Source organism: Erigeron canadensis, chromosome 1 (genome assembly GCF_010389155.1).
Source record: "Erigeron canadensis isolate Cc75 chromosome 1, C_canadensis_v1, whole genome shotgun sequence".
NCBI classification, from domain to species: Eukaryota; Viridiplantae; Streptophyta; class Magnoliopsida; order Asterales; family Asteraceae; genus Erigeron; species Erigeron canadensis.
The window spans coordinates 60505624-60524609 of record NC_057761.1 but is presented as its reverse complement, the minus strand read 5'-3'; the positions used below and the strand labels follow the sequence as shown (position 1 = coordinate 60524609).

Genomic DNA, 18986 nt, shown 5'->3' with positions numbered 1-18986 from the left:
AAGAGATGGTACTAACGGAAGACACCTTTATGTCGATGGTGGGATTACTTTGCAATATAAACACTGCAACTGGAGACGACCAGTTGCAGTGAATGTATACCAAGTTCTTGGAAATATTACTTATGGTGGCAGTAAGTAAAAAGACAATGCAATATGTAAATACGATAAAGTAAATATGGTGAGACCGAGTTGTAATTTTTCAAGTGTATTTTATTTATTGATGTTAAATAAAATACAAGGTTGTTGCGGAACCAAGATAATACACAACTGTAAATATCCTAACAACCTATGAAATACAATCGATCTAATACTTGGAAATTCTCTTGTTAATCGAAACACTTAAAGTTGTGAAATGTTCCCTTTTAAGATTGAGAGAATATTGCACAACTTCACCAAGAATATGCAAAGTCTGAATATGCAAAGGTTGTTTCTTGGTTGTGCAAAGACCTCTATTTATAGGCAAAGTTGGTATTGGGATTCCAATTTTGCCGCTCAAATATGGTTAATAGCATTTAAGGATTCAATTTGAAATTCTTTGAAAATGCTGGATAAAGTAAGACATAAAGTCAACTTATCTACCTACTTTATGTACTTTTGTACTTTAATTGAAAACAATTGATAATGTCAGGATAAAGGTGCATAAAGTAAAAAGGTCTTTCTCGTAATCAGTGTAAAACTTTGTAAGTCCTTTACACTGATACTCTCCCGTCTTAATCTGGGTAGAAAGTTAACTCGGCTTCGCTGCCATTGACATTCTCCTTCTTCCCCTTGATGTCTTCGACTTCAACTCGAATGTCTTCAATTGTATTGGTCAGATCTTCAACTGGAGGAAGTCATTAGTTGCATAAACTGTACATTGCAACTGGACTTTTATATTTCTGGACAAATCTTCTGGTCTTCAGATGTAACTAGAGACTGACCAGTTTTCAACAAAACTTGTCCTAACATCATTAATAATTTTTTTTTATAAAATCTATCTCTTGACTCCTAAAATAATACATTACTCGTGTGGTTTTAGGCTCATGTTGAATACACGGGCTTACGATGTTATCAATATTTAGAAGTTAGTTTATCATGGTTCAAATTTAGTTTACTATTTTTAGTAATACAAATTTGTTTTTATATATTAAAACTTTGAGTTTTATATTAAATAAATTTAAAAAAAATGTTAATCGAAGTTGTTTACAATGACATGTAATCATCACATTTACATTATGAAATTAATTTTAGGTCCGTGTCCAATATAAAAATTAAATTTTTTTTTTAAAATCTTAATATAAATACATTAAATTTTTTTAAAAAATAACTAGTTTTATATTTATATAATATAACGAAATATTAAGATGTGTATTAACTATTATTCTATTGGATATATATTAGCCGACTATTTTATTATATATTGGTTATTAATCTTTATTTATTATATATTAGCCGACTATTTTCTTATTTATTATATTAGAATTATTATTAGTTAAAAAATGTAAATTTGTGATGAAAAACTAAAAAGCGTAAATTATTAGCCGACTATTTTATTGGATATATATTTAGCTATTATTCTTAATTTATATTAGACTTATTATTATTTGTTGAAAAATGGAAATTTGTGATGGAAATTTAAAAAGCATAAATTATTTTATTGGATACATGTTAGTTATTATTCTTTATTTATTACATTAGAAATATTATTGTTTAAAAAGTGTATATTATTGATGAAAAACGAAAAAAATGTAAATTAGTGAATTTTTTTTTTAACAATTATTAATATGAATAAATATACTAATATATTTGGAAAATGATTATTAGGATTTTTAATTTATAATTAAATTAATAATGACATCATCCATTTCCAATTTGATAAAATCAAGAGCTATGATTGGTTAATAAGCTATCAGGTCAGTTGTCTTTTAGTTAGTTTAATATAAGAGTTAATTTCACGGATCATTCATGTGGTTTGTCTAAAAAGTCATGTTTCATTCTTAAGTCAAATCGAATGAAACTAGCAATTTTTTATAAGAGAACTAGTTTTAATACCCGTATGATGTACGATAACTATATAAATTGTATTATAAAGAAATTCAAATATGTATCATACATGGATTCGTTAGTATTAAATAAATTGTGGTTAAAGTAAACCGATAATCAAAGCTAAATTATAATAAACAATAATGATAAATATAAGATATGTTTAGTTAGAGTTTTGAATTTACTTTAAATTTATAGAATCACATCAAAATCGGAACTTGTAAGCATAGTGGATGACGGCAAATAGCCTTTTAACTTCGGATCGTAAACTCAAAGTTTTGAAGTCTTCATGTTAATAACTTATCTTTACTCCTATATAATGGAGGAAGCCCTTTTTTAAATCTCAAATTACAACTTTGAAATATCTAAATTATCCCTATTTTTTATTAACTAATTTAAACATCTCTACCTAATATACCTATAATACTTTTAAATATTAATCATTCATTTTTTTCTCTCTCCTCAAATTCCATCAACTCATTTTTTCTTTTTCATCCATAAATCATTTTCCTCTAATTCATTCAACATCTTTTATCTCAAAAACCGTATATCGATAAATTATTAAAATTATATGGGTGTTCTTAAAATTTCATGCTCTTTCATTAGAGATGTCATTCGATATACTTTATACGAATTTTTAAATTCACGGGAGGAGCCCAGGCTAAGGCATTTGGCTACCATACTTTATGACTTATCACCTCTTATGACCTATCACCTCACTATCTCACCGCCGCATTGCGCGGACACTATGCTCGTTATAAGTAATATAAGTAATAAGCGTTGAAGAATTGAGAAAGAAAAAGGGACAATTTATTAATGAAAAAACGATGAATCAAATAAGGTTATACTTTTTTGTATTAATAAGCCAAGAGTTAGAGTTTAATTCTAAATCTAATAATAAAGTTAATTTAATAAATTAAAATAACACGTGTCGATCAAGAATTATGCCATGTAACATTTTAAGAATATCTCAATCATATTTTAGTTTATTGTAACGTAGTTCAATCCTAAAATTTAATGGAAGTTAAGTCCATGTGGTTAACTTCATGTCGTTAATAGACCCGGTCTGAATCTCTATCTCTATCTCAATCTACCTATATCTATCTATCTCTATATATATGTGTGGTTGTTTTTGGTGAGAGAGAGGGAGAGAGCGCAAAAATGGGTTCGTTGATTCTTCAAACAAAATTAAGTCTTTTTAAACCCAACAAGAACAATATTGGTAGCACGGATCGGCGCCGCCATCAACATGTTGATGTACCATGTTTGAACCAGATCAAGTACACCTCCTCCGTATCTTCTGTATGTAAAGCCGTTTCTTCTTCTTCTTCATCAGCATCATCTTCTACTTCTCCAGTCGTCAAACAATCACATGAAGAAGACGCTCTTAACATCGCAGACGATGTTACTCAGGTGACTCTCTCAGTTCATTTCCGTTTTTAAAAATCAAATCAAAATACACCAATTTCTCATTTGTTAAATAATAAATGAATCATAATTTAATTGCAGCTGATTGGGAGGACTCCAATGGTGTACCTGAATGAGATTGCAAAGGCGTCGGTTGCCAATATCGCGGCCAAGCTTGAAATAATGGAACCATGCTGCAGTGTGAAAGACAGGATAGGAAACAGTATGATCTCCGATGCGGAACAGAAGGGGCTTATTACTCCCGGCAAGAGTATACTGGTGGAGCCCACCAGTGGCAACACCGGCATCGGCCTTGCCTTTATTGCCGCCTCCAAAGGCTATAAGCTCATCCTGACCATGCCTGCTTCCATGAGCCTCGAAAGAAGAGTTCTTCTCAAGGCCTTTGGGGCTGATCTTGTTCTCACCGACTCTTCCCAAGGCATGAAAGGAGCTGTTCAGAAAGCCGAACAAATCGTCAACTCCACTCCTAACTCTTACATGCTTCAACAGTTTGATAATCCTGCCAACCCCAAGGTTCATTTTGAGACCACAGGCCCTGAGATCTGGGAAGACACCAACGGAAAGGTCGATATCTTTGTTGCTGGAATTGGAACCGGTGGCACTATTTCCGGTGTTGGCCGCTTCCTCAAGAATCAAAATCCCGATATCAAGGTCTCACTTCCCCCAATCCCAAATATATTGCATTTCCAATTCCAACCAGAATTTTGAATAATCTCCTTGCATTGCTTCTGTTATGTATCTATCAGGTGATTGGCGTGGAGCCTACTGAAAGCAACATACTTTCTGGGGGAAAACCTGGTATGCTTCCTTGGGACATATTACTGAGTATCTGATTTAAAGCTGTGCCTTTTTTTTTTTTCTAGCTTTTATTATGTGAAAAGTGCAGGCCCTCACAAAATTCAAGGGATTGGGGCAGGTTTTGTACCAAGGAATTTGCATCAAGATGTGCTTGACGAAGTAATAGAGGTCTGGTCCTCTTCTCCTTATATATGTTACATGTCATGATTTTGGTTTAGATCTGCATTTTCTTTTTGTTTTGTTTGATAGAGTCTTGGAATCAGAGTCTTGATTGATGCTTTATCTTCATCTTTGGATCTGGAGTATTATATGTTATCCTTTTCTATGCACTTCAATTGCTAACAAAGTCATTACGGGTAGCCTAGAGTCATTACGGGTGAACCTCCACTGGTTCCTAGCTGCATTAAAAGATGCTCTAATAGTCTAATGAGGTTACTGGTGCATAGTTCTGTCATATTCTTCATATGATTTGTGCGTATTGTGTGGACTTGCAAATAGAAGTACATACGTGTGAAATTTTTGCCACATAAAAGGTAGGATTTTTTTTTTTTTTTTAATTTTGGTCATTTTGTGTTTTGATGATTTTAGAAAATGAAGAAAAAAAAATCTCTAAACAACTGAAGTTTTGGACAGTGATTACCTTTGAAGATTGAATACTTGCCGTTGGGTGTTTGTGAATCTAATGGAGAAGCACGATATTGGTTTCATAGATTTTGAGTCAAGTCACGTGAACTCTTAATTAATTTGTTAATTTATGCACCATGTGAACAATTATTAATATAAATTTTGAACACCTAGATACAATGGATAGCCTTCCATGGTATGTTCTTAAAGGTTTTGCTTCATGAATTTTGTGGTTTAGTGATATGAATAGGCTGAAAAGATTCAAGGGGTTCAAAGTGTTAGGTTTCAAGATTTAGTTATATGTTTAGTAATGGGGAAATGATATATCCTCTTGATTTTTAGCCTAAATCTCCCCCTAAAACTACAAGATGATGACATGTGGATTTCACTAAATCTCTTTCCCTTAAATTTTCCACATGTCATCATCTTGTGGTTAGGAGTACTTTTAGGCTACTTTTTAAAGGAGGATTTATCATTTCCCTTAGTAATTTATTGTTTTTAGTAAAACATTGTTCACCAAGTTAGGTATTTGTCAGCTTGGTATAATAAGGCTATAGACCACCGTGTTTTTTATTCAGAAAGTTAGGTCGTGGAACTTGTAGGAGTTGCTGGGACTCAAATCAGTTTGGGAGCTTCTCGAAACCAGCCTATCAATTTAACAGTCGACTCAGTTGGTTTTGTGCGTGTTAATTACTTGCTGTTCTCTTATATATTCTGTTGGAATTGTGTATTTGTTGCTGTTTCTGCTTTTGATACATATCATTTAGACAACAAAGCTTTGCCATAGAATGACTAAAATATCCAATTCAGTTTTTGTGATTGTTACTACATCAGTGGAATTGACATTATGCCATATTAATTTTTTTGGCAGTTTTAACCTGACTTTTATTGAACATCGACTTGCAGATTTCCAGTGATGAAGCTGTTGAGACTGCAAAGCAGTTGGCACTCCAAGAAGGCTTGTTGGTAAGAGAATTTTTTTTTGTTATTATTCAAAACAAGTTTACAGTTATGTACCAAGTTTCCAGGGTTTCTGTTTTGCATATTCTTCTTACAGGATTTCTGTTATTTTGTTATCTGATTTCATTTTGCTTCTGAACTGGTCAAATAACCAGTTGGTTGTGTCCCTAGAAACACGGAGTATACTAGACGAATATTTTTTATGCTCTGACTCTCTTTGCAAATATACTTCCAATTTTGTGTGGATTGATTTGTTGTAAATACGGGAAGTGCTATTTGTCATTATTTATAGTTTACAAGAATGCTGTGGGTATGCACTTGCAGTTCATTGTTTTTGCACAGTTAGTTAATGTGGTTTATGCCCTCTTAAGGTGGGCATCTCTTCTGGAGCAGCAGCCGCTGCTGCTATCAAGGTTGGAAAGAGACCTGAGAACGCAGGAAAACTTATTGCGGTATACATCACTGCCTTATAATTTACAAGTTCAAATAGACATGTGAACATGTATCTATACAATATATATGTGTATATATATTATGTACAGAGTTATATATGTAACTATGCAATATATATGTATATATATAATTATAAATAATACAAGGAGTTATATGTACAGAGTTATGATGGCATATGTTTCCTGGGGGGCAGATATTAGTTCTAGAATATATTTTAAGGCATATGTGCAGAGTTGTATAAATGAGTACGTAAAAATGTAAAATGTGTGGTTTAAGTTTTTACATACTAGGACCACATGGCCTACATGTGCAAAATTTTGGAACAGAATTGTTGATGGCTGCCTTTTTAATGACGAAAGGTTCTGATTATCTGTTGTGGAACTGTGTCTAAATGCTTATACAATGTATATTATATGCTCAAAGTTTGGTAGTAGAATAGCAACCTCAGTTAGCTGCTTGTCCCTACACGTTTGGTTTATAATTCATAAAGGTCTAGTAGCTTGGCTTGGGAATCGTGATAGTTGTATCATGTTAAAGTTTGGGTAATGGATTATACTCGTATGGATTTTGTCGGTTGTAGAGATTTCAGCCTATAGTACTTTAAATCAAACATAATGAGTGGTGATTCCCTTTTACATTACATCTTTACTTATGTTTCAAACGGCCATATGGGTGTATGCTACATGTTTGCTTGGTTATTGAATGATTGTAAACAACGTAATTAAATCAAAAGTAAAGAAGGCAACCAAAGGAGATTATGTAACAACATTTGCATATTGATGTGATGGTTGTTTCTGACATGGTTGCAGGTTGTGTTTCCTAGCTTTGGTGAGCGATACCTATCGACGGTGCTTTTCCAGTCAATCCGGGAAGAGTGTGAGGCAATGCAAGCTGAATCATGAAAGGTTATTAATATTTTTTCTCTTTGATTGGTTGGAGGACATATGTTAGAAAACTAGCAAATAATCTTATGAATTATCTTTGTGTTTTTGTTGGTGCGGACTCTTCTTGGTACCAACTTGGGAGTGTAGAGTTACACTTGATGAAGATGTTTGCATCTTTTGCAGCATCAATCTTTTTTCGAAATTTTATTAATGGCTTTCTCCGCTTCTAATTGGGAGAAGGATATCTGAATTTTATTAGTCGAGCTGAAAAAGCTAGAGAAACAAGTTCCGGGCTTTCACCCGGACAAAAGATAATAAGACCATTAGTACCTTAAAATCATTTTAACTTAGAGATCTAGCCATGGACCAAATCATCCTAAATTCGTCCAACGAAATAATATCTCTCTCTTTTTTCTCTTCATTAATTGTAGGTTTTGAGAAAGGTTGCTTAAATTCAACTATTCTTTCTTTTTCCTTGATCTTCAATTATTCAGGAAAAATTGTTACCTTAGAGGGATTTCATTCTTTTCAAATTCGGTTGAAAATTGAGTCGTCTCTTGTTGAGCTTTTAATCGCGTTCCAAACTTGGTAGTATTGGCTTCTTCTTGGTATTTCTTTTTTGGTCTTGAGTATCGACTGCTTGGTGGTATTTGCAATAAGGTGCACTTCTAAAGCTTGTTATGTAGCAAATCTTTTTGTTTTTTTCCCCTTTTGTTGCTACATTTTATAATTGTAACTTGTCTCCCCTCCATGAATTGTTTTAATTACAATATTTGAGAAGGCTTCGACTCTGGAACGGTAATCGCTTAATGCGACAGCACTATGGGATGCAAAGAAGCTTTGTCACCCTTTTTTGCTAGTTAGCAGCTTTTTAACCCAAAGGGGTGGTGTTGTGGTCAGAGCTTTTCATATATTACTGTTTTGGTCCAAAATCCATCAACTCTTTTGATCCAATTATCAAAACGGATGTTAAACACCCATCATGTGACCTGCACATGATGGGTAATTTTGTCTTTTCATTTTCACATAATCAAAAGTGTAATTATCACCATCTTCTTCAAAAGAAACACCTACAAGATTTCTTCATCACAAAAAAAACACATCCGCTGTAATAAAACCTTTCAAATCTTCATTAAAAAAATCACCAATCAACCATTATCATTATCATCATCCAAAAATAAATAAAAAATATCTTACATTAACCAAAAAAAGTGAAATTGTTTACACTTTTGTTCTAAATTTTATCTTCATCAACCATCAATATGTTTAAACTTTTTCATAAATCTAAAACAAAATCCTAACTGGAGCAATATGGCATCTAAAACAAATTAATTATATTTTATTTCAAAATCGTAAGAGATTAGTTTCCGGGAATGTAAGAAACTTTGAACAAATGTCTATAGTAGGAAATAACTAAAGTTGTGTGTGTTGTATGTAAGCAACTCGAAAAAATGTTTATTGTATGTAAGAATTTTGTTTCAACCAATTAAAATCTGATATATAGTTGTAATGAAACAATTGACAATATAATATATAGTTGTGTTGATTAAAAAGTACATGTTTACGAACGTTGATTAAAATTGGATTAATCATGAGAATACCGACGTACTTTCCCATTTTTACACGGTTGCGCATTAAACTTTTTTATTGATAAGGTTTACTCAAATACTTTTCTTTTTGTACACGGTTGACCCAAAGTTGACCGGTTTACCTGTGATAGTCGGTAATATTGGTCAACCGTGTACAAATAAAAAGTATGTGGGTAAACTTCATCAATAAATAAATATAACGGGCAACCGTGTACAAATGGGAAAGTACGTTGATCTTCCCGTGATTAATCCCTAAGTTGAATATATAATGTTCATATCTAATCGTCTTCTACCTTGGACTACCTTGGACTGCAACACAGATACATACTCCTTGGATACCATAAGTTATTAGAAAACAAAAACCAAAAACCTACTAAAAATCCAATACACCAACTCTTTCAACGTGATGATCACACAAAACGAAACAAAAAAGATTTTTTTTGGGTGTTAGGGTGTGCCAAATCTTCAAATATACTACGATATACAGAAGATCTTATAGTATATACTCCTCCTTGTAGGTGGTGTGGGTGGGCCATGGACAACCCGACCCCCTACACACCTCCGCCCCTACATAAACTGCAACTTAAGGTTCGTCAGTCCCAAAATCATCAAATCTATGAAGGCGTCGGACAACAGATTAACGACATTGCACCTACCTAATGTAGGTATTGGCGGACCTAAATAAGCTGACGAAGCCCAACAATGACTTCCGGCGGCACATGGACAGCCGACAAAGGAAAAATTCCTAAAATATGGTTGAATTTGACCCAAATATAGACATTATGAAAGCTAGTAGTTAAGAACTTTACGTGCATAATACTGTAACTTCCTCCTGTCACTTATTATAATATTAATTATAAAACTTACAATTTATCAATTTATTTTAAATTATATAAATTAGATGCGTGCATATTGAAAAGACATTGAATGAAACTTCAAGGGAACGCTCGCGAGGACCATCTAAAAAAGACTACCATCTACAATACATTATGCAACAAGCTTGCATGCAGGGGTGGATGTAGTATAGAATTGGGTTGTTGGGGGGGGGGGGGGGGGGGGGGTGGTGTTTTGATGCCCCTATTGGCTGAAACTTTCTTTTGTAAACTAGTGTGTTATTTATCTCTAAAGCACACTAGTTATTAAGGTTGCCCACAATTTAATTTTTGAGAAATTATCACAAATCGTCCCTGTGGTTTGCTCGATTAGCATTTTAGTCCTTGGACTTTTTTTTAATCACTAATTGTCCTTGTCCTTTCTCATTTCATTGCCAGGCGTCCCTGCTACAAACGTCCGTCCATTTTGAGCCGTTAAGCCCCTTACATGCTTGCCACGTAATCGTCTTTTGACTAACTACAAGGACTATTTGTAATAATAAACCCTTATTAAGTAATATTTTATATATTATATCTATCTCTCCTTATCTATATCTTCTTCTTTCTAAAATCATATATATACCACCAGATTTATGTAGATTACCTGTATCATCTTTTTCAATTCAATTAAACAAACAAAAACTGTCAAAATGTAAAAAACCTAAGAAAGTAGAAATCTCATATTCACAAATCAAAGTTTTTTAGGCAATGATTTCTTGTTTTTGTATGTCTTATGTGAAGCCGTGAAACACAGCCACACATCCCACCTTATTAAAATGTATGAACTATGGTTGGTGTTGACTTTTGACTAACCACTCATGGCTTGCTACATCTCCACCCAACCGACTTACATTTCCATCCCATCAACAATCACCAACCTTCAATTTTAATTTACTTTGTATTTGCTTATACATACACGGATTTCAGACCCAAACCCACCAAATCAAATTCCAAACGAATGTGTTCAATATCATCACACTCAGCCACAATGATTCTCATATACATCTACATATACTATTGTACATATATACATATATAGTTATACACATATGTCGTTTCTCTTCTCCACCACTACCGTCTATCTTCTCCGGCGACCCACCACCGTCGACCACCCTGGTCTTTCCCCTGATTACGACTATCAGAAATCCCCTAATTGTGAACATCGTCAAGGGTTTGTTCGTGATTTGATTTAGAGTAGTTTGGTTCAAGTTTTGAGTACTATTTCGAAGAAACAAGCAAGACATCGAGATTTTAAAATTTTACGGCAACTCACCATTTTTTCCGGCGACGATTAAACAGAAAACAGTTGCCTAGGATTTGTTCGGAATCTGATTTAGAATGTTTTGGTGCTAATTTCGAGTTGTTACTCTCTAAAACGAAGGAGAAATCGGTCTTTCAAGTTTTCCGACGTGTTCTTGAGCTTTCCCGTCGAGATTCGTTTTTCTGGTCGTCATGGTCTGTAAATCACCTATTTCCAGCCTCCTTGGTGGTTAAGGCTGTGTTTTTTGAGTAAAAGTGGAGGATTTTACCCTCACGTGGCAAGCACGTGAGGGGGTTAACGGTTCAAAATAGACGGTCGTTTGTCGCAGGGACGTCTGACAATGAAATCGAAAAGCACAGGGACACTTAGTGATAAAAAAAAGTTTAGGGACGAAAATGCTAATCGGGGAAACCACAGGGACCATTTGTGATAATTTCTCTTAATTTTTTAATGCCATTGGCTTCAAAGGTTTCTACTTGGGTAGATATGGAACTTTGTAGTGGTAAGACTAAAAAGTGATTTCCTTTTGAAAAAAAAAAAATGTTTGAAAGTCAGAAAGTTGCAGAGGCTGCATGAGGAAGAAGAGCATCATGTGTTGATGAGATGACATATTTATTTAATATAAAAGTTTTTATTTTAAACCTTGTATATTAGTAGGAATTTCATTCTAATTCCTTGGATATAAAAGCTTAGTTTTTCCTATTTAATTATTTATAATTCAAACTCTCTTCATTTAAAGTTTTAAACAAATATGTCAAATATGTATAATTTGGTTATTTTCAGATTTTATGCATCATTTAAATATCATTGAATCACTTTTTTTTTTTACATTATTCCATTTAAACTAGATTTATTAGTTTTGCCATTTTAACTTTTTAATGCATATATTTGAATTCTCTAAATTCAATTATAAAAGGCCATTTTTAAAACATTTCGTCTAGGCATCAAAAATCTAATGACCGAACTTACCCATAACTTATCGCATTCATGTTACCACCTTTGTCATCGTGCCTCTTATATACAAAAATCCTAGCTCCGCCTCTACTTGCATGGATATAAACCTGGAAACAGATTGCACGGAAAAAGCAACCATACAAACACATAGAGAAGAAGAGATACTGTTAGGTCCAGTTTAGCAAAACTGGCTAGTCTCCAGTTGCATCTGGAGACGTTAAGATTTGTCCAAAAATATGAGAAGTCAAGTTGCATCGTACAGTTTATGCAACTGGTGACTTCCTCCAGTTGAAGATCTGACCAAACCTGAAGACGGTCTAGTTGAAGTCGAAGACATCAAATGGAAGAAAGAGACTGGCCATGGCAGCGAAGCCCAGTAGCCATCTAACCAGATCAAGACTGGAGAGCATCAGTGTAAAGAATTTACAAAGCTTTACACTGATTACGAGGAAATTGCCGTTATTGTTTTATGTACCATTACCCGGATAATAGATATTATCTTAGTATAAAGTACAAAGCAGGTTGGATAAAGTATGTACTCTGACATACTTTATTTAGCATTTTCAAGGAAAAGTTCACACATCCTTAAATGCTCCCAACCATATTTGTACGACAAAGTTGACATTCCCAATGTCAACCTTTGCCTATAAATAGAGGCCTTTGCACAACACAATAACAAGTCTTTGCATTTTTACACTTTGCAATATATTGGTGTGCTTGTGCAATATTCTCTCAATCGCAAAAAGGAACATTTCACAACTTTAAGTGTTTCGATTGACAAGAGAATTTTCCAAGTTTAAATCAATTGTATTTCATAGGTTGTTAGGATATTTACATACTTGTAATATCTTGGTTCCGCATCAACCTTTGTATTTTGTTTATAATCAATAAATAAAATACATATGAAAAATACATATTGTCTCACCATTTACTTTATGAGTTAATTTATTATTGCATTGTATTTACTTACTTGAATTGTCACCTTAATAAGTAAACCTTCTAGATAACCTGGTATACTGTTCACCTTAGCTGGTCTCGTCCAGATCTGGTGAACTTATTGCAAAGAAACTTCACTATTGACATAGAGGTGTCTCTAGTTTAGTACCATCTGATTAAGTTGGGACTTACAGATACCATACATAAGCATATTAAATATTCAATGACACAACCACCTCCAAGCTAACTGGTCCAACAATATGGCACACATGTCCCAAAAAAATAAGTTGTCTTCACGGCAAGATGACCATATACGGTTCTTAAACTGGCACACAGGGCTAGAATGATAACTCTTTGAAAGAACAAAACACAAGAAGGGAGCATTAAGAGTTAAACTATAATAGGGCGAGGCGTCAGCAACAAGGTCCTTCAGCAAGGCCCTTTTAGGTAACTAGAATCAACATTTGCAAAGGCTTCCATAGCTTCCTCAAGCGGACCAGCGATATCCTCATACACTTCGTCACCCCTCAGAGTAATGTTACCCCCGACCGCTAAAGTGTGTATTGTTTGACCAAATAATTACACTAGGTCACGGCCGAAGGGGATGATTATTATTAGTCGACTCTAAAAATGTTACACCAGATGCTAGCTTCTATAGAGATGATTATTAGTCGCATTCAGGCTACGTCTTCATATGAAATGGAGGTGTGATCGTTTAGAGAAGCTCTAATTAAGTAGTCATTGCATTTTAAGTGCTGAATCAAAATACCTTGCGTTAGCGGAAGCATGACAGAAGCCATGTGGATTAAGAAATTTATTAGTGATCTTGGTGTATTGCCAAATATGGATAGCCCTATGTTGTGGCAATTACCCTAGCTAGAAAGCCGTGTTCACAAAAGGGCTTAAGACACACCAATCAAAGTACTGCAATATTCGTGAGATCATAAATAGTGGAGGAGTCGAAGTTCTCAAGGTTCATGCAGAGTATGGGTGGGAACGAGCCGAGTCGAGTCGAGTTTGAGTATATTTAGGCTTGTTTGTTTATTTATTACTCGAATCGAGCTCATATAAATATTCAAAATTGAGCTTGAGCTCAACTCGACTCATTAGTGTTCGAGCTCGAAGCTCGTATATATAGTTATTTGAATACTTGTAAGATTAACTTAGTTCGAGTTTCGTTTCTATGTTTAGTAGGTGGAGCTCAATTCGAGCTGAAGCTTGAAGCTCGTATATATAGTTATTTGAATACTTGTAGGATTAACTTAGTTCGATTTTCGTTTTCATGTTTAGGAGCCAGAGCTCAAGCTCGATTAGCTCGTGTTATAAAGCGGTACATGTTATCATTAAACATTTATCGATCCTTGATCGATGTCGTTGGACCGATCAAAAATAAAACTAAATACCAATGATTAGTACGGGTAAATAGACTATCGTATCCTCAGGGAATCAATGGAAAGTGTTAAACAAGTTACAAAAGTTAATTGAACTAGACATAAACTTAAATTCGATTGATTGATTGATTTGTTTGATTAAAACTACAATTGAACATAAACTTAACAAAATACTTCAATTAACAAAGTAGACCATTCTCATGCTCCCAATTATGCTTTCAAATATGTAACCTAACCTATATTCGTTGGAAACCACATAGACATGATTCGTTATCCCGTTTGGATTGAATAAACTTAAGAACTAAAGTAATCGGTTGTGATGATTCACGATAATGAAAAACCGAGGAATTGACACAACTAGATTTTCAATTCATTAACATAGAATTACAAGTTCATGAGAGATTCTTTCAATAATCCATGATTAACAATAATTTGGAACCAAAAAATGGACGAAATTCATTCAAAGTCATAAACATGTAATCATTCATTCAAATCCAAACAACATTAGATGCAAAACACAATTAAGAATTAAACATCTAATCCAACATGAATATGAGAAAGGTTGAACATAAAAATCTTACATAATTGTTCACATGAGAATGATCAAAGAAAACCTAGCCTATTATCTTCATCAATGATTCTTCAATAAAGGCTTTGATTTCCATGAAAATATGATATGATGATGAAATTGGGGTGTTGTGTGTGTGAAGAATTGCTCGAGGGATGAGAAATTATGAAGTTGTAACTTCCCAAGTCGTGTATGAAGGTTATATAAACTGAAAATTAATAAAACCCTTTAAATTCGGAATTTTGATGTAGCTAGGGCCGTCCTAGATGGTCACCAGGGCGTCCCAGACTGCCTCCTAGAAATGGCGATTTTTTAGATTTTTGCTTTGACACTTCTTGACTTGGTTTTCGACTTTGCTTGACTTCTTAATGATCCATTTAACTTCAATTTGTCACCAAAGACCTGAAACATTTAAACAAACATAAAAACGCCCTAATCCTCTATTAACATTCACAAAACATGTCCATTTTCATATTTTAAGATTATACGAATTAGGTGTTTATCACATTCCCCAACTTAACTCTTTTTCGTCCCGAAAAAGACATTCATCATGTGACAAGTCAATTTACAATCCCATAATATATCCTATCACCAAAGAAACACCATATAAGAATTATATCGATTATATATATTTGTAAAACTCAATCTTCAAGCAACCTTCGAAATACACTTGGGCGAAACTAAGTAATGCAAACCAAACCACATAATACAACCAACTCACAAGACTTACAACTATCAAAAGATTTACGACTAGCAAATAGAAATATATAAATGTGCAATTAAACCTAATAAACCTCAAGTTTACCACAATACATGCATCACACTCTCACAATGTGCACTCCCCTCGGTTCATATTTGAGTGAATTAGCAAAAGATGTGCCAATATATATATATATATATATATGAAGCTCTCAACTCATTATTGCACACTAAAAGTCATAGGCTAGTACACAAATCGAATCAAGACCTCATAACTCAAACTATTTCTTCGGTATTCATACAAGATTGATGGAAATATGGAATGAAACACGGTAATGATTCTCAATTGAGCGATTTACTAGAATGATTTCTGGAACATTTCACTTTTGGTTCTTTTGATCAACTTACATGGATAATTGAATTGAATTTCATTTATGACCATATACTTTGACTTTTCAACCGGATTTTTCAATTTAACTTCAATTTATTCTTTCTTTCGATTCATCATCATAAACAACACAACTTTGAATAACTACGGATTTCATGACAAAGTGAGGTGGAATATGGATTGAATTGTATGATTGTTTTGTGATTTTAAGCACATACTCCAAACTAGAGGTCTCAACACAGTAAGTGCACTAGTTCTAACCTAATGTACAATAATGGTTCACACAATATGATAAGGATCACGAGAAACAATGTTACGCTAACAATCTAAATCAATCGTCGATGAGGCGTTTTTCTCTCATGAAATTTAAGGATATAACGGATAAATAAGTGTGATACATGCATTGCGACTCACAATTGGCATATTACCTACAATTGTACATTTCTATGTTTTTACTTGCTAGCAACTCTATCAAGCGGCTCATAAGTCAATCATATGATGCAATCTAGCCTACACCACCTAGCCCCACTTACATGTACTCATCCAATCACAAGAAAACCTCATTTTACAAACATATATAATTAATATAACTCGAACATTTTGTCTCTTTGATCCAATTCCATATTACAAGAAAGTAAATCAACATCTAAACTAGAAACATAAATGAAATTAACTAGAAATTAAATCTACCTACGAATTGAAAATGCCAAAAATATAAAACAAACACAAGAGAAATAGAAAAATGGATAGAAGGTACCAATCACTAGCGTGGACCCTGAGGTGGTCCAAAGATCGACTCCATCAAACTCCGATACAAAGACTGACCATCAAATGAATCATGAGCAACAGTAGAAGAAGAAGCTGCAGAAGATGATGCTGGGGGATCACTCGGACTAGTCTCCATCCGACCTACACAAGACTGCTGTGGTAGCCACTCAGAATCGTGGCTCTGAGGATAAGCGGGATGTTTCTCCTCCTCATAATCTCCCATGGTCTGAAAGTTATAAACTGGAGGAGTCTCGATAAAAGGAAGTCCCGTAGTGTGATCCTCATGATGACGAACGACTTTCGTATATTGGAATCTTCTCTTGATCTCCAACTCATGAGCATATGCCATTGCCCGCTCATAATCTCTCTGCTCTTGTCTCCTAACTCTTGCTTCTTCAGCTTGTTGAGCAGCCAAATCCCACATACTCTTCTCAAAAGAAGTCCATCGATGGTAGTCATTAGGCCGCTTAATCCCGACACTCGGCCTATTTCTTCCCATTCTTTCATCTGACACACCACTACATATCCTTGGTGGTCCTTCCTCATTCCCCACATTATCACCACTAGGCTCACCATGCTCGTCAACATCCATAGGCCCCACAAGCTCCAATTGCGCCTCAACCTCCTCCAAAGTTAATCCATCCTTAGGAGCTATCAAACGCCCCATTGATTTCAAATCCTTTAAAATCCTACATTGAGGCCTATCCTCCAAAGCCCACTCAGTTCCATTCAACAATTTCTTCATGGAAACAATAACTTGATTAACCGGAATTGTGGGTGAGTCAATTGTAGCGGCTTTATGACTCAAGATTAGGCGAGTAATGAGCCTTGGATAAGGAATAATCAGTTTAACCTTCTTGTTGCGACCCTCCCAAATCTTTTTCATGATAATGTGTCTAAGTGACAAATTCAACTTTCCCGTTACCAAAGCATACAACACTACAACTTCTTGTAACCTTATTGAACCCTTGTCACTACTTCTTGGACAAATATTCCAACTAATAATACTCATGATCAAACGAGGTAACGGTTTCAACCTAGCACGACTCAAGTTCTTGTTTACATTCAAAGCATCTCGAGGATATGTGAACAACTCAGCTATCATCTCTACCAAGTTCATATCCGGGGCTACCCCATTTAATACATCATCAGACACAAAATCAAATGACTTTTTCGACTTAGGACCTAAATCAAACTTCACTATTTTATCCAAAGTTTCAAAAGACATTGTGACATCTTTACCATCCACCTTACCGACTAACTTGGTGGTCTCGGGAGGTTTCTTACCATCAATCTTTTTCAACGTACCCAACCATTCCATAATACCTTCTAAATTCACTTCGGGATCATCATTATTATTCCATACTAAGACATTTTTCTAACCAATATTTTCAAAAGCTTCAATGAACCCAAAACCCCTAAAATCTTTCAACAAAACTTTCCTTTCACCCAACAATTGTTTTTTCATATTTTCGGCCGTACCCATTTTATCTTTAAACAATTCACATTGCCATTTATAAGGTAAAGAAGATAATGGCTTACTACACGGCCATTCGGGCTTTTCTTCTTGTTGTTGAACTTCCATTGCTTGTTCTTGAGTTGTGTCATCTTCTTCATCATAATTAACCATCTTTCTCCTCCTTTTTTGTTGAGGTTGATTTGAAGAAGTGGGCTCGGTTGATTTGGCTAGAGTTTTCATCAATTTTCCTCCTGTTTTTGTCATCATGTTAAGAAAAATAACCAAAAAAAATTACAAACTTTATTAATGGTTAACAATTAAAAACAAAAACAAGAAAATTCTCTAAAAATTCGTTTCTTGACTCACTTTTCCAGAAAAATCTAGGTCGAAATTGAACAAACAAAGGTAAGGGTTTTGTAGCCCTCGAAAAATTATGCACTTTTGAATCAAGAATTGTTTGATTTGGTTTAGTATTGAAGGAGATATGGTGATTTGAAATTCTAGGGTTTATGAAAATTAAATGGGGAAAAAATATTTAAGAGGGAAAGTCGACTGAGATAATGATAGATAGATAAATGGGTGAATTTCGTTTTTTTTTTTTTTTTGAAGTTGGCTGTGCTTAAAAGGTTTTATCAATTTTATTATTTTATTAACTAACTAAAACATAAGACAAAAAGGAATAAATAATTAAAATAAAATAAAAAAAAAATTAGACATAAATAGCCCCTGTGGTCATCGTCTTCCATGGCCAGCCAAACTACTTCCCTTTTCTTTATTATTAAAATACAAAGCCTCCTCATACCAAACCCATCATACCAGACGACCCGACCCATTTTGAAACTTGACCCGTCAGCCAAACACTCCCACCTATCATATCACAAGCCTGGTTATGAGCCACAGTCAGTCTGTCTTTGTTGGTCCACCGTCTTACA

The 18986-nt window shown here is 34.3% G+C and overlaps 1 protein-coding gene across 2 annotated transcripts; it reads left to right on the top strand.

The window, feature by feature from the left end:
* The first annotated feature begins 3140 nt into the window (after positions 1-3140).
* LOC122598182 (cysteine synthase-like) lies at positions 3141-7419 on the top strand. Of its 2 annotated transcripts, none has more exons than XM_043770792.1 (7): positions 3141-3435; positions 3532-4101; positions 4197-4248; positions 4367-4416; positions 5779-5838; positions 6204-6284; positions 7095-7419. In XM_043770792.1, exons 1-7 carry the CDS (start codon positions 3184-3186, stop codon positions 7185-7187), a joined length of 1158 nt encoding a protein of 385 aa, XP_043626727.1. In that variant the 5' UTR covers positions 3141-3183; the 3' UTR covers positions 7188-7419. The 2 variants fall into 2 exon arrangements, with proteins under 2 accessions (XP_043626727.1, XP_043626720.1); XM_043770785.1 differs by having other exon boundaries at positions 3142-3435; positions 4337-4416.
* Positions 7420-18986: the final 11567 nt, after the last annotated feature.

Coding starts and splice junctions, on each gene's coding strand:
- LOC122598182 (XM_043770785.1), top strand. CDS start 3,184: ATGGGTTCGTTGATTCTTCAAACAAAATTAAGTCTTTTTAAACCCAAC. Junction 4,417..5,778: donor TGCTTGACGAAGTAATAGAG/GTCTGGTCCTCT, acceptor ATCGACTTGCAG/ATTTCCAGTGATGAAGCTGT. Junction 5,839..6,203: donor CACTCCAAGAAGGCTTGTTG/GTAAGAGAATTT, acceptor TGCCCTCTTAAG/GTGGGCATCTCTTCTGGAGC.